Here is a 25569-nt window from a genome sequence, read left to right on the forward strand (position 1 = left end):
CGTGAACCACAGTGAGACGACTAAACAACATCCCTGTACAAAAACTCCTCATTCAGTGAACACAATAAGAAGACACAAGACACAATGTGTGTCTTGTGTCCTTTCAAAAAGTCATGTGTTTCACATGACTTTCTGAACTTGCTCGAAACGTTTAACCTATCCCAGTGGATCAGCGACCCCACCCACATCCAGGGACATACGCTTGATCTGGTTTTATCTTATGGACTTGATGTGGCTGATATTGTGCTTTCTGATATTATGATCTCAGATCATAAGCCTATATTATTCTCCCTGTCTCTTCCAGTCATCTCTCACTTTTCTAATATGTCTGAAAGTGTTTCACGTTTTTATTCACCACAGTTTAGCATTAATTTTAACTCGTATTTTGCCAAATGCTGCTCACAGTTGCTCCTGGAGCAGCGATTACCTGACTTGGATGCTGACCAACATCTTGGCCTGGCTTGAGACCGCAAATGCAACTGCTCCTCTCAAACCCTGCAAGAAAAAATTTAAATCTGTAGTTTGGCAAAACGCTGAGACTCGTCTCCAAAGACAACTTTGCAGAAAGGCAGAACGTAAATGGAAAAAGGACAGGCTGCATGTTTCTCTTCAGATATTTAGAGACTCTCTTACATCTTACCAGACTTTAGCCAAATCTGCGAAAGCTGCTTATTTCTCTAATCTAATTGAAAGAAACCACTCTAAACCTAAGGTTTTGTTTTCTATCATTAAATCAGTGACAAATCCTTCTGTTAAATCTATGCCTGTTTCCTCTGTTGCTGTCTGTGAAGGCTTCTCGAGATTCTTTAGTGACAAAATCACTAAACTAAGACTAAGTGTTCGCCCCACTATAACTCCTATCTCTTCCCCAATCACGTCAAAGGTCTCTGCATTTTTTAAAGCTTTTGAGCCCATCAACGTCCAGCAACTGAAGGAGGTGATTGTCAAACTCAAACCCTCATTTTGTCCCAGTGACATAATTCACCCAAAATTTTTAAAACAAATCTTTCACTCAATTGGTCCAGGCCTGCAGTCTCTGATCAACAAGTGCCTGCAAACTGGCTCAGTCCCTGCCAACCTTAAGGTTGCCACTGTTACTCCCTTGCTCAAGAAGCCTTCACTGGACCCCTTCATTCAAAAAAACTTTCGACCTATCTCTGTCTTGCCTTTCATGTCAAAAATTCTGGAGAAAATTGTGCTAAATCAACTCCAGTTTTCTGAATAACAATTGTATCTATGAGGTCTTTCAATCGGGTTTTAAGTCTGCTCACAGTACTGAGTCTGCCCTTTTGAGAGTTTTAAATGACATTTACCTTTCTACTGACTCCGGAGACTCTGTGGTTCTTATTCTCTTAGATTTATCAGCTGCTTTTGGTACCATAGACCACTCCCTTTTATTATTAAGGCTCGAGACCTGGGTAGGTCTAAAAGCTAATGTTTTGAGCTGGTTTCAGTCATACCTAACTGACAGAAAGTTCATAGTGAAACTGGGTAACTTTCCTCCTCCCCCGCCGCGCTGTCCTGTGGCCTTCCACAAGGCTCAATTTTAGCTCCTTCTCTATTCTCATTATATATGCTACCCCTGGGCTCTATTCTCCGGAAACATGATGTATCCTTTCATTTCTATGCTGATGACACTCAGATCTACTTACCAATTAGGAAAAATAATCCTTTAGCAATCTCATCTCTTCTAAAATGTTTAGAAGAGGTTAAATTATGGCTGGCACAAAATTTTCTGTTTTTAAATGAAGAAAAGACTGAGGTAATAATGTTTAGCCCAAATGAGAACTCTCAGTCCTCTAGCATCAACCTAGAGAGTTTATCTGTTTTTAGATCTTCACGGGTGCAGAATCTTGGCATCTTTATTAATCAGCACTTAAAATTTGACAAACACATCTCGTCTGTTATTGGGTCTAGCTTTTACCAACTGTGGATTCTCTCCAAAATTAAACATTTTCTTACCCCTAAGACTCTAGAAATGGCTGTTCATGCGTTCATAACCTCTCGCTTAGATTACTGTAACTCTTTATATTGCGGTATATCTAAAACTCAGATTACGCGTCTCCAGCTCGTTCAAAATGCGGCTGCCAGATTTCTCTCTAGCTGTCGCAAACATGAACACATCACTCCCATTCTTAAATCTCTACACTGGCTGCCGATTTTGCAGAGAATAGATTTTAAGATTTTACTCTTTGTCTATAAGTCTCTCCATAATACCGCTCCTCTCTATTTATCTGAACTTCTTCATCCCTACTCTCCTATTAGAAGTCTTCGCTCATCTGGCCAGGTCATGTTGGTGGTTCCTCGTGTATGGCTCAAGCGTAGACGAGAGCGTGCTTTTTCTGTGGTTGGTCCTAGACTATGGAACTCCCTGCCACTAGAGATTAGGATGGCACCCACCATATCTAGTTTTAAGTCCATGCTAAAGACCCACTTATTTTCTCTAGCCTTTTCATGATTTGCCTAGGGGTTTATGTCTGTTTATATCTGGTTTATGGTTTTATTTATCTCACCTTCTTTTACACTGGTTATTTTATTTATTATTTATTGATTTATATATATTTACATATATACATATTTTTTTAAAAAATTCTTATTTTAGTTTCTTGAACTACTTTGTGCATGTGTGTATTCTTAAGTGTATGTGTGTGTATGTCAAACGCACTGTGAAGCACTTTGGTCAGCCATGTGGCTGTTTGTAAATGTGCTATACAAATAAAGTTGAACTTGAACTTGAACTAAAAGGAATGTATACCTTAAAGAATACAACTGGTCACTGACCACAGGGTTACCGGGTTTGGGGAAAGAGGAATGGGAAGGAATGGTGGTTTTAAAAAAAGCTTGTCTTGAATTACATTGTGTGTGCATTCTATTGTAGACAGACTCAGTGCATGTTATACTCTATGTGCATCATAGAACAAATGCAAGCTTACACTTGGAGAGTGTTTCTTTGTTTGTTATAATCTTTGCATTTTAATTACTTTTACTTATTCTAATACTGTTTGATTATTTGAAGGAGATTTTATTTGTAATTTTCTTTTATTTTACTTTACATATATTACACACATTTATCTGTATTACACTACTTTTAATAAAAACAAAGCCTCCCTGGGTGAGAGTTGGTCTTACCATGAACTCAGGTGTCCTTCGGAGTCCCCTTGGTCTTCTAACAAAGGATCCTCTTCAAGTTCTTCTACCTAATCTATTGTTTGAATCTTTAAGTAGAAGAACTTGAAGAGGATCCTTTGTTAGAAGACTGAGGGGACTTGGAAGGACACCTGCGTTCGTGGTCAGACCAAATCTGATAGTTGATCTTGTGTTTTCAACACTAACCCGTGCAAACTAGGACACATTCCTTAGTGGGATTGTGGAAGGGTTTCCTACGCAATATGAAAACATGTGTCACTAAATTACTTCAACAAGCACGTCCTTGTGAGCTGTAAATATTCCCTCAGCAGGAAGCTGCACCCCAGAGACCTTTATTATAAACAACATCATCTATTCACACTAAGCACTCAGATCTTCCTCTTTATTCCAGTCTCTTCTAGCAGTTATTAATATTTAGAATATTCCCCATCTTATGTATCACATTTACATTATAACATCTTTACGTTTTTGATTAGAGGTAAATCAGCTCTAGGACAATGATTGTGATGACTAGTTGGGACTATATACTGTACTATTCATGCTTTTATTCCTCCTGATTGTGATGCCAGCTGCAGGAACACTACAGGTCGATGGTTCATTTCCTGAATTTAGAAACACAGAGTCTGATACATCTACAGATCTACCAGCTCCAGTTGGACTCTGTGATACTAAGAGGAGATCAGAACTCCATGTGATCCCTACACCAATACAACACTTGTCTGACTGTATATTTGTAATCACACCATCTAGTGTCACTCATATGAGGATGGGTTCCCCTTTAAGTCTGGTTCCTCTCAAGGTTTCTTCCTTTACCAATTTAAGGGAGTTTTTACTTGCCACTGCTGCCTGAGTCTCCTCAGACTTGCTGATTGGGGATAAATACATGCATACATACATACATACATACATACATACATACATACATACATACATACATACATACATACATACACACTGTGAACTATATATAATTTTAATTTTTATTATATTAATTCTTTATACTACTCCTTATGTTTATCTTCTGTTCTATGTTTATGTTCTGTAAAGCTGCTTTGAGACAATGTCTATTGTAAAAAGCGCTATACAAATAAACTTGAATTGAATTGAATTATTCCAATATCTTCTAGCAGTTATTAATATTTATAATAATAATAATCCACATGTTATGTATCACATTTACATTATGACGTCTTTACGTATTTGACTGGAGGTAAATCAGCTCTAGGACAATGATTGTGATGACTAGTTGGGACTATATACTGTACTATTCATGTTTTTATTCCTCCTGATTGTGATGCCAGCTGCAGGAACACTACAGGTCGATGGTTCATTTCCTGAATTTAGAAACACAGAGTCTGTTCAGCAGCACAGAATCTGACGAGAGATCAAACTGAAATGCAGATGTTTACTGCAACATCACTACTACAAACTCCTGGAATTAAAAATCACCTGTAGGGGGCAGCAGCTGCTTGTTTTCAAGAAGGATTCATGAAACTATGAAATCTAACAGCTGAAGTGTGTTTATGCAAATTCACCCTGTTATAATACAAAAACATCCTCTTGCTCACCCCAAGTTCAGATTCAGACATGTTCATATTCCGGTTCTTTAAATGACTCTGTAAATAAACTGCAGCTCATTTTCCCCGTCTGCGTCTGCAGGTTTTATGTGTTCAGGAGTCCAGAAGAGAACAAATGTCTGTGCTCTTATTAATAGAGAACAAAACTACTGGAATTAGAGGTGTAAGGATATATATACTGTAACTAATCATATAATCATTCAGTATCACCAGACAATAATCAGGGTAATGTATTCAGTCACTCGGTCATCATTAGGAAGTGTTTTATTGGGTCAGAGTGCAGGCTCCAGAGTCCATCCCAGGAACACTGAGCGTACATTCTGGTCATGTTACACATTCACACACTCATTCACACCGAGGGGCAATTTAGAGAAGACGAGTCACCTGCTTCACTCCTGATTCCATTTCTTGAAGCAGATTATTTTAGACTTTTGATTAAGAAAGAAGAAGAAGAATAAAGAATAGTTTCAACATCTAGCTGTTGTGATATTAGATTTCAGTTTTCTCTTCTGCTCACTAGAGATTACAAATCTTCTTTAGGATGTAAAAACACCTGATCTAGAATCTTCTCATCTCTTTCTCTCTGGATTCGTCAGATAAATCCTCTAGAGTGTTTCAGCCTATACCAGAATTAACGTCATGTTCGGTTACACGGTTTGATTATAATGTTCAATGTAGTTCAGGAAAGTGTTAATTACATCACAACACGTTCATATCATTATTAATAATAACAAACAGCTGAATTATTTCCCACATTAAATTGATATGGAGATGAAACGGGGTGTGTGTGTGTGATTAACAGCTGCAGAGCTGCACTCAACACAGCAATGTTTTGTCTGAAACACATGATGTTTTTATATCTCTAGTGGGTGTGTCATGCAAACCAAATCCTGTGTTTGAACCATTTATGCTGAAACATTCAGCCCAACAACATAGCAGCAGTTTGTGTTCATTTACAGCAGCAGGAATCATTTTAATTCTTTGAGATGGGACTAGGCAGAGTTTTGAGTTACTTTACTCTAGTAATCTTCATTCAATGTTAGTATTATTTATTACATAATTAATTTTTTTTTGTTTTGGTCCTGTTTTAATGTTAATTCCTACCTTTGATTATTCTTCGATTTCAGATTCCTGCAGTCAGACACTGATCGAGTCTGATCCAGTGATCATCAAACCTGATCAGTCCCATAAACTGACCTGCACAGCCTCTGGATTAGACATTAGTAGCCATTACTTGGCTTGGATCAGACAGGCACCTGGAAAAGGGCTGGAATGGGTTGCAAGCATCTACAGTAGTAGCATATATTACTCCAGTGCTGTTAAGGGCCGCTTCACCATCTCCAGAGACGACAGTAAGAAGCAGGTGTATCTGCAGATGAACAACATGAGGACAGAAGACACTGCAGTTTATTACTGCGCCCGTGACACACAGTGATACTTCCCCTTAGACATCAGTACAAAAACACAGACTTGCTATAGACACATGACAAGATCACAGTGTCTGGACATTTATACTGATATAATATTTATTTAATTCCCTGAATATATCTAATATTTATTGACTATATTTCACATTGTGACAAACTGACTACAAAATGTTGTAGAAAGGACATTATTTACATTTACATTATTTACTGTCCTGTGTCACCCAAATGAGGATGAGGTTCCCAACTGAGCCTGGATCCTCTCAAGGTTTCCTCAAAATGTTACTAAATTTAAACTTATTTAATATATATATATATGATTCTGTTCTTTTGTAAAGCTGCTTTGAGACAATGTACATTGTTAAATGTGCTAAACAAATAAATTGAATTGAATTGATAGATTGAGAACTGAGGAAGTAGATGTTCATTTGTAAATAATCATTGAGACAAATATTGATTTCACAATTAATTGATTAGTTAAACCAAATGATTTACTATGTTACTGCTGATACTGTATCTGAGTGTTTTCTCTCTTTTAAACCATGCTGATAAAAATTTCTCCATTTCTGAATTCATACTTTCTTTATTTCCGCTAGTCCATTTGAAAATGTATTGCTATTTAATTGTTTTTTTTTTCTGGCAGCCAGAACATTTTCAACTTCTGTATCTGCACCTGTAGGGGGCAGCAGCTGCTTGTTTTCTAGAAGGATTCATGAAACTATGAAATCTAACAGCTGAAGTGTGTTTATGCAAATTCACTCTGTTATGAAAAAAACACCAAAACAGAAAAAAACATGAGAATCATTTCTGTGTTAATGTAATTCTCTAGAGTGCACCCTACACATGACTGATAATGACATAAAGGATCGTTTATCTAATTATTATCATATTCATGGATTATGGTGGAGATTCAGATTAATTTGTGGGAAGTGGAAATAGATCAGTTTTCAATCTGACCATCACAGGAAGCGTTAATTACATCATAACACGTTCATATCATTATTAATAATAACAAACAGCTGAATTATTTCCCACATTAAATTGATATGGAGATGAAACGGGGTGTGTGTGATTAACAGCTGCAGAGCTGCACTCAACACAGCCTCTCTGTAATGTTTATGCAAATCTGTATCTCCTCTTGTAATATTAGCAGCGTTCTGATCTAGAGAGGAAACACTTCTCATTAGTCTTCCTTCAACACAAACATGTTTGCTTCAGCTCCACTGCTGCTGCTGGCTCTCGCCCCCTGTGAGTGTTTGGATTGAAGCTTTATTATTTCATCTGATCCTTTCAGTTCGACATGTCCACCTTTTCTTTTTCTCTTTTTACAGATGTGTTCTGTGCTACTGAGCTCATCCAGCCAGACTCACTGCTTATAAAGCCAGGAGAGACTTTAACCATCACCTGTAAAGTGTCTGGAGCTTCTATCACTGATGAGAGCAGCCACTATGGAACAGCTTGGATTCGACAACCTGCAGGAAAAGCTTTAGAATGGATCAATTTAATTTATTATGATGGAGATAGGGGGGCACGGTGGCTTAGTGGTTAGCACGTTCGCCTCACACCTCCAGGGTCGGGGTTCGATTCCCGCCTCCACCTTGTGTGTGTGGAGTTTGCATGTTCTCCCCGTGCCTCGGGGGTTTCCTCCGGGTACTCCGGTTTCCGCCCCCGGTCCAAAGACATGCATGGTAGGTTGATTGGCATCTCTGGAAAATTGTCCCTAGTGTGTGATTGCGTGAGTGAATGAGAGTGTGTGTGTGTGTGCCCTGCGATGGGTTGGCACTCCGTCCAGGGTGTATCCTGCCTTGATGCCCGATGACGCCTGAGATAGGCACAGGCTCCCCGTGACCCGAGGTAGTTCGGATAAGCGGTAGAAGATGAATGAATGAATGATGGAGATATTCGTCAAAAAAAATCACTTAAAGACAAGTTTGTGGTCTCTCGAGACACTTCCAGTAACTCCGTGACCTTACGGGGACAGAACAGACAGACTGAAGACACAGCTGTGTATTACTGCGCTCGTGATCCACACAGTGGCACAACAAGCTGCAGTGCTGCACAAAAACCTCATCACAATTCACTTCTTTAATTAAATAACAACTACATTTTACTGAGTAAATAATCCCCATATTACAAATATTTCAACATAGACACTAACACTGGCATTAATAAAATAAATAAATAAAAGTTTACTTAGGAATAATAGTCTCTTTTTATAACTAGTTGAAATGAAATGTGTCTGCAAAAGACATTTATTATAAAGAACAACATCCATTCACACTCAGCACTCAGGCTTTAACTCTTCATCCTGAATGAACAAAAACCATCCAAAAACTCCTCGATCTAAATCTAATAATTAATAAGAATCCCGTGAAATTAAATGTGAAATATGTACATTGTATAATTTGATTACTTATTTTTTGGTAATGTACAAATGAAAAGGAAAAAAACAAACAAAAAGTTTTTTATCATCTCACCAAATAAGTTTTATTAATTGATCATTGGAAAACCAGAATTAGCTAAAATGTAAACTTTAAAATTTTTATTTTATGTTTCTGTACTTGTGTAAAGCTGCTTTGAGACAAAGTCCATTGTTAAATGCATTACAGAAATTAATTGAGTTGAATTGACAGATTGAGAAATATGGAAGTAGATGTTTACAAACTAGAAAAAGAGCTCAGTGCCATAATCATTGAGACTAATATTGATTTCCCAATTAACTGATTATTTAAACCAAATGATTTACTATGTTACTGCTGATACTGTATCTGAGTGTTTTCTCTCTTTTAAACCATGCTGATAAAAATGATAAATTACTGAATTCCTACTTTCTTTATTTTCATTGCTGGTCCATGTGAAAGTTTTTTTAATTGACAGCCAGGACATTTGAAACATTTTCTCATTTAAGGTGTGTATAAATCTGACACCAGGTCTTTTTGCCACTAGAGGGCAGTCTGTACAAACTCAACCATCTCCATCTGTTTCCATCTGCACATTTAGACAATCTCTCTTTTCACATTCTGCTCTGACTGCATCCAGCATCATGACACTCAGATTAAACTCAGTGACATAAAATGTCTGTGGTGACCTGTTTAGTGTTGATCAGTAAATAAGGCTCTTTATTATGGAAAACCTGATTTCATGGAAAATTCAAGTGGAGTCGATCGAGTGAAACGAATGATTGTCTAAGTTTATACAAACAAAAGCCTGATTAAACATTTGATTGATTTAGATCTTGTAGGTATCAATGTTCAAAAGGATCCTCAACCATACATAATAATTATTATGTTAAAATTCATTTGTGTTCCTTGTTTACTTCATCGAGTCTTTAAGATTTCTGGTTTGGGAAAAGGACAGTATTTGATAGAAAGGCTGCTGTTCCATTATGAATTCAGATCAGATGAATCTCCTCCTCATGACATAAATACGTTTCAGATACATTCTCCTCCCATCATCAGCAGATAAACAAATCCAAGTGTCAGAGCTGGATCTCACTCTATTTATATGATGTGATGGTGTGTGTTAAACTTTGGAGAACAGAGAAGACTCCAGTCCAAACAACACACACCATGTTGTCTACATCTCTACTGCTCCTGCTGGCAGCTGCTTCTTGTGAGTGCTTTATCAAATTCATTCATTTACTAGATGAAGAATAAAGGTGCAGCATATATTGTGTGAGATATCACCATGTGTTTTCCTCCACAGATGTGCATGGTGTGGAACTGACTCAGCCTGCTTCCATGACAGTCCAGCCAGGCCAGAGTCTCTCCATCCAGTGCAAGGTTTCATATTCAGTTACGAGCGATTATACAGCTTGGACAATGCAATTTTAGGACAATGTATCTTATTGCTACTCATTTCATGTATGTTTATGTTTTTTTATGTGAAGATTATTAGCATTATAATCAGTATAAGATAACATTACTGAGTTCTATTCTTCTCTTCCAGATTCTTATGGACAGTCCCTGACTTCCTCTGATTCTGTGGTGAAGAGACCTGGAGAGTCGGTCACTCTGTCCTGTACTGTCTCCGGATTCTCAATGAGCTACTACATGCACTGGATCCGTCAGAAACCAGGACAAGGACTGGAGTGGATCGGGCGCATTGATAGTGGCACAGGCACAATATTCGCTCAGTCTCTACAGGGCCAGTTCTCCATCAATAAAGACACCAATAAAAACTTGCTGTACCTAGAAGTGAAGAGTCTGAAAGCCGAAGACACGGCAGTTTATTACTGTGCACGAGAGTCACACTGACACAACAGACTCCAGAGCTGTACAAAAACTCACACAAGCACGTCCTCGTGAGCTGTAAATATTCCCTCAACAGGAAGCTGCACCTCAGAGACCTTTATTATAAACATCATCATCTATTCACACTCAGCACTCAGGTCTTCCTCTTTATTCCAATCTCTTCTAGCAGTTATTAATATTAATAATATTAATAATAACCATCTTATGTATCACATTTACATTATGATGTCTTTATGTATTTGACTGGAGGTAAATCAGCTCTAGGACAATGATTGTGATGACTAGTTGGGACTATATACTGTACTATTCATGTTTTTATTCCTCCTGATTGTGATGCCAGCTGCAGGAACACTACAGGTCGATGGTTCATTTCCTGAATTTAGAAACACAGAGTCTGTTCAGCAGCACAGAATCTGACGAGAGATCAAACTGAAATGCAGATGTTTACTGCAACATCACTACTACAAACTCCTGGAATTAAAAATCACCTGTAGGGGGCAGCAGCTGCTTGTTTTCAAGAAGGATTCATGAAACTATGAAATCTAACAGCTGAAGTGTGTTTATGCAAATTCACCCTGTTATAATACAAAAACATCCTCTTGCTCACCCCAAGTTCAGATTCAGACATGTTCATATTCCGGTTCTTTAAATGACTCTGTAAATAAACTGCAGCTCATTTTCCCCGTCTGCGTCTGCAGGTTTTATGTGTTCAGGAGTCCAGAAGAGAACAAATGTCTGTGCTCTTATTAATAGAGAACAAAACTACTGGAATTAGAGGTGTAAGGATATATATACTGTAACTAATCATATAATCATTCAGTATCACCAGACAATAATCAGGGTAATGTATTCAGTCACTCAGTCATCGTCACGTTCAAACACACTTATTCTGTCTTACTATGACTGACTTTCATTCCTCTTCTTTCCAGAGCAGACATCTAACTTTCCAGGTATTCCTCCACCTGCTCTCTACTCTCACTACAGAATTTCCTGAAATCTCACTTCTTTAAAATAAGGAGACTGATAAAAAGTGTTTGTAAAAGCCACTCTACACTGTGCAATTCCAGTATATTGATATGACTGAGACAGTAAAGGATGAGATAAATGTAGAGATCAGATGATGAACATTGGGACGATGACAAAAGGCATGAGGCTGATCTGAGGAGGTTTTTGTACAGGCACTTCTGTTATCTGTAGCACTGTGTTATGATAGCGCACACAATAATACACAGCTGTGTCTTCCATCTGCACATTCTGACCATGGAGGGTCACTGTGTTACTGGAGGTGTCCTGAGTGATGCTGAACCTGTTTTTCAGTGACTCTGTGCCCCCTGTGCTTCCATCACTACAAATGTATCCAATCCACTGCATATTTTTCCCAGTAGCATGTCGAATCCAGTTTGTACAATAACTGCTATCAGTCAAGCTGTAACCAGACACTTTACAGCCAGTGGTCAAAGTCTGTCCAGGCCGGACAATCACATGACCTGGCTGAGTAAAATCAATTGCGCTAAAAACAACTGCAATAAAAAAAATATATAGATAGTAAACATAATAATATTTTTTCTAATAGATCTCAACATGAAATAGACAAAGTACAACAATGTATGGTTTAAACAAACTTACAGGACGTAGATATGTCCAACACTAGGAGATAAACAAGCAGCATGGTTACAGTTGAAGCTGTACTGGTGGGAGCTGCTCTCTAATCATCCAGCTTTATTGATGTATAGTCAGGGACAGAGTTTACATAATTTACCCTCATGCAAAATAGTACTATTGCTCATTTGGTGTAATGGTGAAGGGGCTGCAGAATACAGCTACTGACATGTCCTAAAGTAGTTACTGTAACAGATAGACTACTTTTTTTACCTTAAACATTTTAGTGTAAATCATGTCTAAATTATAAGAATTAGAATCAGGAGTTTATTGAGACTGGAAGTCATTGGAAATCAGAGATAACATTAAAATATAACATTTAGATTCCTGAAAGAGGGGGGCATGGTGGCTTAGTGGTTAGCGCGTTCGCCTCACACCTCCATGGTTGGGGGTTCGATTCCCGCCTCCACCTTGTGTGTGTGGAGTTTGCATGTTCTCCCCGTGCCTCGGGGGTTTCCTCCGGGTACTCCGGTTTCCTCCCCCGGTCCAAAGACATGCATGGTAGGTTGATTGGCATCTCTGGAAAATTGTCCGTAGTGTGTGAGTGCGTGAGTGAATGAGAGTGTGTGTGTGTGCCCTGTGATGGGTTGGCACTCCGTCCAGGGTGTATCCTGCCTTGATGCCCGCTGATGCCTGAGATAGGCACAGGCTCCCCATGACCCGAGGTAGTTCGGATAAGCGGTATAGAAAATGAGCGAGAGAGTGAGATTTCTGAGAGATTTTTTTTCTTTCCATTCATTAAGGGGTCAAATGTCACTGATTTATGTATATCATAGTTTATTGTCAACCCAAGAATAGTTCGGATAAGCGGTAGAAAATGAATGAATGAATAGTTTACTGTCAAATGTTGTAACTAGTTATTAATTCATTCCACAGAGGATTTTTAGTTATTGTTAACTAAACAGGTGTATTGTTTCTTTTGTTGTTAAAATGTCTGCAAAGTCAGAGTTAATCTTTTTTTTTGTACAAAACCTTTATTCCAACATAGAATTTAAGAATTAATATGATTAGAATTCTCTCTTTGTAAAGAAAATCTTCTCAGTCTATTTGAACACATTCCGTGTCTCTTTCTTAAACACTCTAATCGTTCTCCAGCTTCATTTAACTCACTGGACAGATTAATGATTTTTGGGATTCTGCAAAAGTGATTCATATTTAACTACAATATTCTGTGTATTTTATAAATTCTGCAGTTATATTCACTTTTTGTGGTTTTATAGTTGATTTAAATAATAAATGCTGAATGAGTCGGATCAGGAAAGTTCATGTATTTATGTCAATCTCAGTGCAAGAAAAAGTCTAATTCAAACCCAAGCAGCAGGAGTGTTAGGGAGCGTTAACTAATACTACAAACAGAACAGTTAGTGACCTGACAATGTGAAACTTACAGAAATAGTTTTCTCCTCTCGTCTGTTCCTCTGTGGATGTTTTTATATCTCTAGTGGGTGTGTCATGCAAACCAAATCCTGTGTTTGAACCATTTATGCTGAAACATTCAGCCCAACAACATAGCAGCAGTTTGTATTCATTTACAGCAGCAGGAATCATTTTAATTCTTTGAGATGGGACTAGACAGAGTTTTGAGTTACTTTACTCTAGTAATCTTCATTCAATGTTAGTATTATTATTTACTTCATATAGAGAAACATTTTAATGATTTTTAATATTTCTTCTTTTTTAACTTTAACTAATACTTTTAAATATTTTTCTATTTCAGATTCCTGCAGTCAGACACTGATCGAGTCTGATCCAGTGACAATCAAACCTGATCAGTCTCATAAACTGACCTGCACAGCCTCTGGATTTAACTTTGGTGACTACTGGATGGCTTGGATCAGACAGGCACCTGGAAATGGGCTGGAATGGGTTGCAAGCATCTACAGTAGTAGTAACATATATTACTCCAGTGCTGTTCAGGGCCGCTTCACCATCTCCAGAGACAACAGTAAGAAGCAGGTGTATCTGCAGATGAACAACATGAGGACAGAAGACACTGCAGTTTATTACTGCGCCCGTGACACACAGTGATACTTCCCCTTAGACATCAATACAAAAACACAGACTTACTATAGTCACATGAAAAGCTCACAGTCTGTTACAAAAAATGTTCCAAAATTTAAACTTATTTTATAAGTTCTTATAAAAATTTTTAAATTTTTATTGTATGTTTCTTTTCTTTTTTAAAGCTGCTTTGAGAAAATATCCATTGTTAAATGTGTTATATAAATAAAGTGAATTGAATTAACAGATTAAGAACTATGGAAGTAGATGTTCACAAATCTAGGGAAAAAAAAAATAATATTAATTTCCCTAATAATTAATTTGGTTAAACCAAATGATTTACTATGTTACTGCTGATACTGTATCTGAGTGTTTACTCTATTTTAAACCATGCTGATAAAATATATATATTTTTTCATTGTTGGTCCTTGTGAAAGTTTTTTTTTTACTGACAGCCAGAACATTATAATCTTCTGTATCTGCACCTGTAGGGGGCAGCAGCTGCTTGTTTTTGAGAAGGATTCATGAAACTATGAAATCTAACAGCTGAAGTGTGTTTATGCAAATTCTCTCTGTTATAAAAAAACAGCCTCTTGCTCACCCAAGATCGACAAGTTCGTGTCACACGACTGAATCAAAGAGCATGATGATGGGGCTGAGGGTCACTCAGTACTACATCTTTGTTATAATGTTATATATTTATAACCAAAGGTACCTGAGACTTCTGTACTGTATATTTCTTCCCTCAGAATATCTTGACTGTGTTGATGATGATCTTTCAGACTGGACCAGTCTCCTGCTGTGATAAAGAGACCTGGAGAAACTGTGAAGATCTCATTCATTCTTTCATTTTCTACCGCTTATCCGAACTACCTCGGGTCATGGGCAGCCTGTGCCTATCTCAGGCGTCATCGGGCATCAAGGCAGGATACACCCTGGACGGAGTGCCAACCCATCGCAGGGCACACACACACTCTCATTCACTCACGCACTCACACACTACGGACAATTTTCCAGAGATGCCAATCAACCTACCATGCATGTCTTTGGACCGGGGGAGGAAACCGGAGTACCCGGAGGAAACCCCTGAGGCACGGGGAGAACATGCAAACTCCACACACACAAGGCGGAGGCGGGAATCGAACCCCCAACCCTGGAGGTGTGAGGCGAAGGTGCTAACCACTAAGCCACCGTGACCCCCCACTGTGAAGATCTCCTGTAAGATAAATGGATATTCAATGACAAGCCACAACATACACTGGATCAGACAGAAACCTGGGAAAGCTCTGGAATGGCTTGGCAGGATGGATACAGGCAATAATGCACCAATATATACAGAGTCTGTGAAGAACCAGCTCACTTTAACAGAAGACGTCTCAGCAAGCACACAGTACTTAGAGGCCAAGACCCTGAGGACAGAGGACACTGCGGTTTATTACTGCGCCCGAAGTCCCACAGTGACTGGAGCTGAGGAAGCAGCTGTACAAAAACCAGACACACATTGTAACTGAACTAACTGAAGTTGCTTCACTTATAACTGAAACACAGATGAACAGAGTTTGTATCTATTTACTGCTCCAATTATCTATAAATGTACCTGGATATAACCCTAAAATGGGCGTGGCCTAAATTAATTATCATGAATGAAAATATACATAAACCCTGTTTCTATGCTCATGGAAACATTGGAAAAAGCCACAGGTAGAAATAACAGCTCTGTCAGCATGCTGTGTTAATGTGGTTCTGACTGTTCCTCAAACCAACAAACTAGTAGACGTCCCATTCCCAGTACACACTGTAATACACACATCCCAGTCCAAATACACACTGTAATACACACATCCCATTCCCAATACACACTGTAATACACACATCCCAGTCTCAACACACACTGTAATACACACATCCCATTCACAATACACACTGTAATACACACATCCCAGTCTGACTACACATTGTAATGCATACATCACAGTCACAATACACACTGTAATACACACATCCCAGTCCCAATACACACTGTAATACACACATCCCAGTCCCAATACACACTGTAACACACACATCACAGTCACAATACACACTGTAATACACACATCCCAGTTTCAATATACACTATATTACACAGATCACAGTCACAATACACACTGTAATACACAACCCAGTCATCCCAGTCCCAGTTTAACTCACTGGACAGATTATTGATTTTTTGGATTCTGCAAAAGTGATTCATATTTAACAACAATATTCTGTGTATTTTAGAAATTCTACAGTTTGACACTTTTATATTTATGCATTTATGTGTATCACAGTGCAAGAAAAATCTAAACCCAAGCAGCAGGAGTGTTAGGGAGCGTTAACTAATACTACAAACAGAGACAGAGTGAGAAGTGTAGGTGTGTAGGTATATATATATATATATACACACACACACACACCTACAGTTTTGATCTTAGACTTTTCATTAAGTTATTTATTTCCACTATAACACTTGTGTTCCTGATATTATTGCATTTAATGAGGCCTTGTTGTATTTATTCTTACAATAGATTCCAGATGTGGTCAAGCTACAATTTTTTGACTAAAACTAGACTAAAATTAAAAGACTTTTAGTCGACTAAAACTTGACTAAGATACCTTGAGTTTTCTTTTGACTAAAACTAGACTAAAATGACGAGACTTTTAGTCGACTAAAACTAGGACTAACAAAAAAGATATATGAATGACTAAATATGACTAAAACTAACAAGGACATTTGGCACAAGACTAAGACTAAATTAAAAATAGGTGACGAAATTAACACTACAGCGAGCAGCGTGTGGTTGTGTGTTGAACACCTCCATAGTGGTCATGGACGCTCCCTATTTACATTATGACGTCTTTACTTATTTGACTGGAGGTAAATCAGCTCTAGGACAATGATTGTGATGTATTATTTGTTACATCATTTAAAAAATATTTTGTTTTGTTCTATTTTTAATGTTAATTCCTACCTTTGATTATTCTTCTATTTCAGATTCCTGCAGTCAGACACTGATCGAGTCTGATCCAGTGATCATCAAACCTGATCAGTCTCATAAACTGACCTGCACAGCCTCTGGATTAGACATTAGTAGCTCTTGGATGGCTTGGATCAGACAGGGAAAAGGGCTGGAATGGGTTGCATCAATCTCAGGTAGCAGTAGTTACATATATTACTCCAGTGCTGTTAAGGGCCGCTTCACCATCTCCAGAGACGACGATAAGAAGCAGGTGTATCTGCAGATGAACAGCATGAGGACAGAAGACACTGCAGTTTATTACTGCGCCCGTCACACACAGTGATACTTCCCCTTAGACATCAGTACAAAAACACAGACTTACTATAGACACATGACAAACCCACATTTGGAGATTCTTGAATGTGAAAGACATTTTTGCTGCTGACTTTTACTGGACTATTCTGAACATTGTCTGGACATTTATACTGATGAAAGATCATTAATTTTCTTCTCAACATTTTTGCAGTCATGTGAAAAAGAAAGTGCACCCTCTTGAATTCTGGGTTTAACTATTAAGACATAATAAAAAAAAATCTAGTTTTTAGCAGGTCTTAAAATCAGGTAATAAAACCTCAGATGAACAAGAACACATGACATATTACATCATGCCATTATTTATTTAACAAAAATAAAGCTAATATGGAGAAGCCATGTGTGAAAATATAAGTACACCCTCACTGCTTCCAAAGGAATTAAAAGTCTTTTATATAACAGGCTTATAAGCATTAACTACTTCATACAAGAAGTAGAATGATGTAAATCACAATATAAGATCAATTATAGGATGAATATTGTAAGGAAACCTTTTAACAACTCCAAAGAGAAAGAGTTGAGTTTATGAACCCACACATCCTCCTTTAAATACATTTCAGATACATTCTCCTCCCATCATCAGCAGATAAACAAATCCAAGTGTCAGAGCTGGATCTCACTCTATTTATATGATGTGATGGTGTGTGTTAAACTTTGGAGAACAGAGAAGACTCCAGTCCAAACAACACACACCATGTTCTCTACATCTCTACTGCTCCTGCTGGCAGCTGCTTCTTGTGAGTGCTTTATCAAATTCATTCATTTACTAGATGAAGAATAAAGGTGCAGCATATATTGTGTGAGATATCACCATGTGTTTTCCTCCACAGACGTGCATGGTGAGGAACTGACTCAGCCTGCTTCCATGACAGTCCAGCCAGGCCAGAGTCTCTCCATCCAGTGCAAGGTTTCATATTCAGTTACGAGCTATGGTACAGCAACCTGCAGGAAAAGCTCTGGAATGGGTTGCAACTATGGGCTCTGCTGGTGGCACTTACTACAGTGAGAAACTGAAAAGCAGGTTTCAGGTTTCCAGAGACACGTCCAGCAGCACAGTGACATTAACAGGACAGAACATGCAGACTGAAGACACAGCTGTGTATTACTGCGCTCGTGAACCACAATGAGACGAATAAACAACATCCCTGTACAGAAATTCCTCATTCAGTGTTCACAATAACAGTAAAAAATAAATAAGTAAGTAAGTAAATAAATAAATAAATAATCCACAAATATGAACAAACAGATTAAATTTGTTAATTTAAAAAAAAAATTGTAATATAGATTTTAAACCATAATACAATTTTTTTATGTTTCTGCACATGATAAACACTGTAATAATCATATCACTAACAAGAACTTGTGATAATGTAGGTTGAAGGATTAGTTGTTGTTCCTCTCTGTTACATCATTTGGATCAGACAAGCTGGAAAAGCTCTAGAATGGATTGGGGCTATCTGGCATGATGCCAGTTAAACACTATACGGCAAAGACATTGTGGGACATTTGGAAATGACCAGAGACAACTCCAAAAACATGGTGTATCTGCAGCTGACTGGTTTGAGTGCCCAGGATTCTGCTGTTTATTACTGTGCTAGAAACCACAGTGGTACAAACATGTTAATCAACCGTCCAAAATCCTCCCCAAGATGTGGTCAAAGAGAAAAGAGCTTTCAATATACGGTACATTTTCACAAGATCTGCAGGTGGCGCTACAGCACAACAAATATACTGTAACATTGTAGGTTTATTTAAAGTACAACATATTCTCATATCCTCAGTCAGATCTAGATACTCCACAATTTCTATGTATTTCTGACACAATGAACACTGAGACTGTCTCTTATAGTCATATTCTATAAGGGACCAAAAGGGAAATAAATAACATTTAAAGAAAAATGTCAGACTTTAATTAGTGATTATTAAATACATACATTTCACAAAAGTTCCATAACATTAACTGTAACTATAAACGTAAAAAGAATTCACCATATTCTTCTTTAATTAATAAATAAATTGTCACCGTTCACAAACTGCTGCTGTATAAGAGGAAAAGTGATCATAGTAATCAGTGCCATTGATTATTAGAAAATAATTATCTTCATGTTTGTAGCAGTAACTTCATGTCACAGTAGAGCCAAAGGGTGCAGAATTACACAATTTCATTGGTTTTGTTTGTACTTTACACAATAAATTATCAGCACCTGCATCCACCACCTCTACAATTCCTGACATCACACCACCTGGTCCTTGATTATTGTCCTATAACAACACACACATGTGTTTTACTCCTTACTGAATATGCTGATATGAAGAGTGTGTTCACTTCACATAAATTCACCTGAGAACATCTCTTAATGTTCCTAATATTATAGATTTAAAATCACAGTTCAGAGATGTTCATGAGATTAGGAGGTTTTCACATTTAGAGGAATCTATCACATGTTGACCCTAAGATAAGGAGTGTCTCTATGCAAATCTCCTTCTCTGTTAAAGATTTATGCAACATAGACCAAGAGCTTTTATTATGATGACTAGTTGGGACTATATACTGTACTATTCATGCTTTTATTCCTCCTGATTGTGATGCCAGCTGCAGGAACACTACAGGTCGATGGTTCATTACAGGTCGATGTTTACTGCAGCATCACTACTACAAACTCCTGGAATTAAAAATCACCTGTAGGGGGCAGCAGCTGCTTGTTTTCAAGATGGATTCATGAAACTATGAAATCTAACAGCTGGTGTGTTTATGCAAATTCACCCTGTTATAATACAAAAACATCCTCTTGCTCACCCCAAGTTTAGATTCAGACATGTTCATATTCCGGTTCTTTAAATGACTCTGTAAATAAACTGCAGCTCATTTTCCCCGTCTGCGTCTGCAGGTTTTATGTGTTCAGGAGTCCAGAAGAGAACAAATGTCTGTGCTCTTATTAATAGAGAACAAAACTACTGGAATTAGAGGTGTAAGGATATATATATACTGTAACTAATCATATAATCATTCAGTATCACCAGACAATAATCAGGGTAATGTATTCAGTCACTCGGTCATCATTAGGAAGTGTTTTATTGGGTCAGAGTGCAGGCTCCAGAGTCCATCCCAGGAACACTGAGCGTACATTCTGGTCATGTTACACATTCACACACTCATTCACACCGAGGGGCAATTTAGAGAAGACGAGTCACCTGCTTCACTCCTGATTCCATTTCTTGAAGCAGATTATTGTAGACTTTTGATTAAGAAAGAAGAAGAAGAATAAAGAATAGTTTCAACGTCTAGCTGTTGTGATATTAGATTTCAGCTTTCTCTTCTGCTCACTAGAGATTACAAATCTTTAGGATTTAAAAACACCTGATCTAGAATCTTCTCAGCTCTTTCTCTCTGCATTCGTCACATAAAGCCTCTAGAGGGTTTCAGCCTATACCAGAATGAACGTCATGTTCGGTTACATGATTTGATTATAATGTTCAGTGTAGTTCAGGAAAGTGTTAATTACATCACAACACATTCATGTCATTATTAATAATAACAAACAGCTGAATTATTTTCCACATTAAATTGATATGGAGATGAAACGGGGTGTGAGTGTGATTAACAGCTGCAGAGCTGCACTCAACACAGCAATGTTTTGTCTGAAACACATGATGTTTTTATATCTCTAGTGGGTGTGTCATGCAAACCAAATCCTGTGTTTGAACCATTTATGCTGAAACATTCAGCCCAACAACATAGCAGCAGTTTGTGTTCATTTACAGCAGCAGGAATCATTTTAATTCTTTGAGATGGGACTAGACAGAGTTTTGAGTTACTTTACTCTAGTAATCTTCATTCAATGTTAGTATTATTTTTTTACATTATTAAAATATATACAGTATATATATTTTTTATTCTTTTGTTAATGTTAATTTTTACCTTTGAATATTCTTCTATTTCAGATTCCTGCAGTCAGACACTGATCGAGTCTGATCCAGTGATCATCAAACCTGATCAGTCTCATAAACTGACCTGCACAGCCTCTGGATTAGACATTAGTGGCTACTTGATGGCTTGGATCAGACAGGCGCCTGGAAAAGGGCTGGAATGGGTTGCAACCATCGACGTTACTAGCATATATTACTCCAGCGCTGTTAAGGGCCGCTTCACCATCTCCAGAGACAACAGTAAGAAGCAGGTGTATCTGCAGATGAACAACATGAGGACAGAAGACACTGCAGTTTATTACTGCGCCCGTCACACACAGTGATACTTCCCCTTAGACATCAGTACAAAAACTAAAGCCCCGTTCACACTGCAGGTAAAAGTGGCCCAAATCTGATTTTTTTGGGGTCAAGTGACCAGGTCAGACTTCTTCAGGAGTAGTGTGAACACTCACATGTAGCCCAGATCTGATTTTTTCAAATCAGATTCAGACCACTTCCATATGTGGTCCTGAATCAGACCGAAATCTGATTTTTTCCAATGTGGCCGCAGTGTGAACAACCAAGGCGGATTTGATTACAGTGTCTCTGACTTACACGTTAACACTTGCTGACTTTTACTGGACTGTTCTGAACATTGTCTGGACATTTATACTGATGAAAGATTATTAATTTACTTCAAGAAAGTGCACCCTCTTGAATTCTGGGTTTACTATTAAGACATAATAAAAAATTATCTAGACTTTAGCAGGTCTTGAAATTAGATAATAAAACCTCAGATGAACAAGAACACATAACATTTTACATTCATTATATATTTAACAAAAATGAAGCATCAGCAGTTATCTTAGAGAATCTGTCCGTCAATCTGGAAAGTGTTATAAGGTCATTTTTAAATAATTTGAATGACCATAGAGTTCAGTTGTGTGTACTTTCTATTTAACATGACTGTATTACATCACACCCACAAGTGTTTTATATCTTGTATAACACACTTTTTAGCATGAACTACTTATCATTTGTAAATACACACAGTTAAGAAAGAAAAACTCCAGTCATTCTTTATGTTCATGGTGGCAGTTGAATGATGAAAATCAATTATCAATCAATTATAGCATGAACATTGTTAGAAAACATGTTTACAACTCCAAAGAGAAAGAGTTGAGTTTATAAACCCACACATCCTCCATCAGATGAATCTCCTCCTCATGATTTAAATACATTTCAGATACATTCTCCTCCCATCATCAGCAGATAAACAAATCCAAGTGTCAGAGCTGGATCTCACTCTATTTATATGATGTGATGGTGTGTGTTAAACTTTGGAGAACAGAGAAGACTCCAGTCCAAACAACACACACCATGTTCTCTACATCTCTACTGCTCCTGCTGGCAGCTGCTTCTTGTGAGTGCTTTATCAAATTCATTCATTTACTAGATGAAGAATAAAGGTGCAGCATATATTGTGTGAGATATCACCATGTGTTTTCCTCCACAGATGTGCATGGTGAGGAACTGACTCAGCCTGCTTCCATGACAGTCCAGCCAGGCCAGAGTCTCTCCATCCAGTGCAAGGTTTCATATTCAGTTACGAGCGATTATACAGCTTGGATTCGACAACCTGCAGGAAAAGCTCTGGAGTGGATTGGATACATCAGAAGTGCTGGGAGTACAGTTTACAGTGAGAAACTGAAAAATAAGTTCAGCATCTCCAGAGACACTTCTACTAACACAATAACAATTGGAGGACAGAACATGCAGACTGAAGACACAGCTGTGTATTACTGCGCTCGTGAACCACAGTGAGACAGAATAGTGGATTCCTCTTACAAAAACCTTATGAGACATGTTACAGACATCCTCTCAGTGTAACTAATAAATCATCTCAGTCACACTTTCACTTTCTTCCACTGGAATGAAGTTAGAATCATTTGCAGCATTTTAAAACAGTCACACAAAGTCATTTTTAAATGAAAAAGAAAACATTTTTGAAAGAGTCTTCATTCTGAACCATTATTAATCCCTTCATTTTACAGGATTTTTAACCAGCAGTTGGAATCAGTGTTTAATGAGTGGATTCAGGAATAATACAGCATGTTTCCAGCAGTGTGTTGTGTTTAACACACAGTCTGTTCTCATAGTCTGAGGTTCAATAACTGAAACAACTGAAGGAGGCAGCAGAGCTCAACAAATAAAGTGAAAAAACGTGAATCCACAAACTGCATTCTGTATGAGACTCATTCAGTATCAGTCATTATCAGACAAATATCTACATTTTCTCTTCTTTTTCACTCTTTCCATAATGTGTGATTATTTGGGTTGTTAAACACAGGTTGGACAAATAAAAACACTATAATTTATGTAACTACATCCTCCTGTGGTTGTGAAGTTTCTCAGTAACATGACAAGATGTATTTTATAATGCTGTTATAATGTAAGGTTCTAAATGAAACAGAAGTATAAATGAATAGAAATAAAGTTTCCTGTTCTAAATGAATAATAATTTCTGTAAGTTTTCTTATTATAAATTCACCTGAAAACACCTGATAGTGTATAAACTTACTCATTAACACCTGCCTTAAGCTTCTTATTGGTTCAAACATAAACTCAAGCTGCAGTGATAGATATCTCTAAAAAATACAGACATGTTTAAAAGATGAGGAGGTTTTCTCATTTAAATTTATATACAAGAATCCATCCCATTTTGACCCTAAGATAAGGAGTGTCTCTATGCAAATGTCCTCCTCTGTTATATATTTAAGCAACAAAGACCAAGAGCTTTTACTTCTTCTGCTCCAACACACACCATGATCTCTACATCCCTACTGATGCTGCTGCTGGCAGCCGTACACTGTAAGTGTTTTTACATTTGACATGTAATACAGTTTTGGTTCCTTAAAGCTTTTTGCTTTTACATCATTAAAATAACTTTTCTTTAACAGGTGTTCACAGTGTTGAGCTGATCCAGACCGGATCCACAGTATTAACTCCTGGTCAGTCACTGACTCTGACCTGTAAAGTGTCTGGATATTCATTAACTGATAGCAGCTACTGTACAAGCTGGATACGACAACCTGCAGGAAAAACTCTGGAATGGATTGGATACATATGTTCTAGTGGGGGCACTTCCTACAGTGAGAAACTGAAAAGCAGGTATCAGATTTCCAGAGACACGTCCAGCAACACAGTGACATTAACAGGACAGAACATGCAGACTGAAGACACAGCTGTGTATTACTGCGCTCGGTACACCACAGTGAGACGAATAAACAACATCCCTGTACAAAAACTCCTCATTTAGTGTTCATTATAACAGAATGTTCACAAGACACAACACTGATCTATCTGAGTCTAACAAAATGAAAAATAAATAAATCAATAAATCAATAAATAAATAAATAATCCACAAAAGAGAACAAAGTGATTGAAGTTAGTTAATTCTTTAAATAATTGTAACAGATTTTAAACCATGCACTGGATCAGACAACAAGCTGGAAAAGCTCTAGAATGGATTGGGGTTATCTGGTATGATTCCAGTAAAACAATATACACCAAAGACATTGAGGGACGTTTGCAAATTACCAGAGACAACTCCAAAAACATGGTGTATCTGCAGCTGACTGGTTTGAGTGCCCAGGATTCTGCTGTTTATTATTGTGCTAGACACCACAGTGGTACAAATATGTTAGTCAGCTGTACAAAATCCTCCCCAGACGTAGTCAAAGAGAAAAGTGCATTTAATATAGTGGTCATTTTCACAAAATCTGCAGGTGGCGCTACAGCTCAACAAATATACTGTAACAAGTTTCTTTAAAGTACAACATATTCACATATCCTCAGTCAGATCTAGATACTCCATGTTACGACCTTTTTGGGTGTGGTCTAGGGTAAGGAGTAACATTTATGGCTGTGGTGTTCTTTTGTGGGTGTGATAAGCAAAGAAATGCAGGGACGTGAAATAACCCTGAAATGCGGTTTACTGCCAAAAAAAAAAAAAAAAAAAAAGAGATAACGGGACAACTCTAACGAAAAATATAAAACGGATAAACCAAGAGAAAATGAGACGGTAGTGATGCCAAAGAAAATAAAGAAAAATAACAAAACCAATACTAACACTTTAACCCTCTAACATATCTAATGAAAATAAACTTGAAACAAATATCTTCAGTGCCGAGCGCCGTATACTTCCCTACTCTATCCTACTTAACAAAACATACAGGGGGTGGTGTAC

General features: G+C 37.6%; 1 pseudogene and 3 gene segments (V, D, J or C); all 4 read left to right on the forward strand.

Annotated features, from left to right (window-relative positions):
• Positions 1-7353: 7353 nt before the first annotated feature.
• LOC132861623 (Ig heavy chain V region 6.96-like) lies at positions 7354-10404 on the forward strand. The segment is given in 4 exon segments: positions 7354-7396; positions 7480-7561; positions 9944-10011; positions 10097-10404. Coding segments are annotated over 4 exon segments (501 nt in total).
• Positions 10405-18108: 7704 nt separating this feature from the next.
• On the forward strand, positions 18109-18541 carry LOC132861624 (Ig heavy chain V region 186-1-like; annotated as a pseudogene).
• A 4159-nt stretch (positions 18542-22700) lies between these two features.
• LOC132860704 (Ig heavy chain V region 5A-like) lies at positions 22701-23132 on the forward strand (the record flags this gene model as incomplete). The annotated part of the segment is given in 2 exon segments: positions 22701-22743; positions 22837-23132. Coding segments are annotated over 2 exon segments (339 nt in total), but the record flags the coding sequence as incomplete, so codon positions are not given.
• Positions 23133-24145: 1013 nt separating this feature from the next.
• LOC132861625 (Ig heavy chain V region 914-like) lies at positions 24146-24639 on the forward strand. The segment is given in 2 exon segments: positions 24146-24191; positions 24281-24639. Coding segments are annotated over 2 exon segments (405 nt in total).
• The last annotated feature ends 930 nt before the right edge of the window (positions 24640-25569 follow it).

Source organism: Tachysurus vachellii, chromosome 18 (assembly GCF_030014155.1).
Source record: "Tachysurus vachellii isolate PV-2020 chromosome 18, HZAU_Pvac_v1, whole genome shotgun sequence".
Lineage (NCBI taxonomy): Eukaryota > Metazoa > Chordata > Actinopteri > Siluriformes > Bagridae > Tachysurus > Tachysurus vachellii.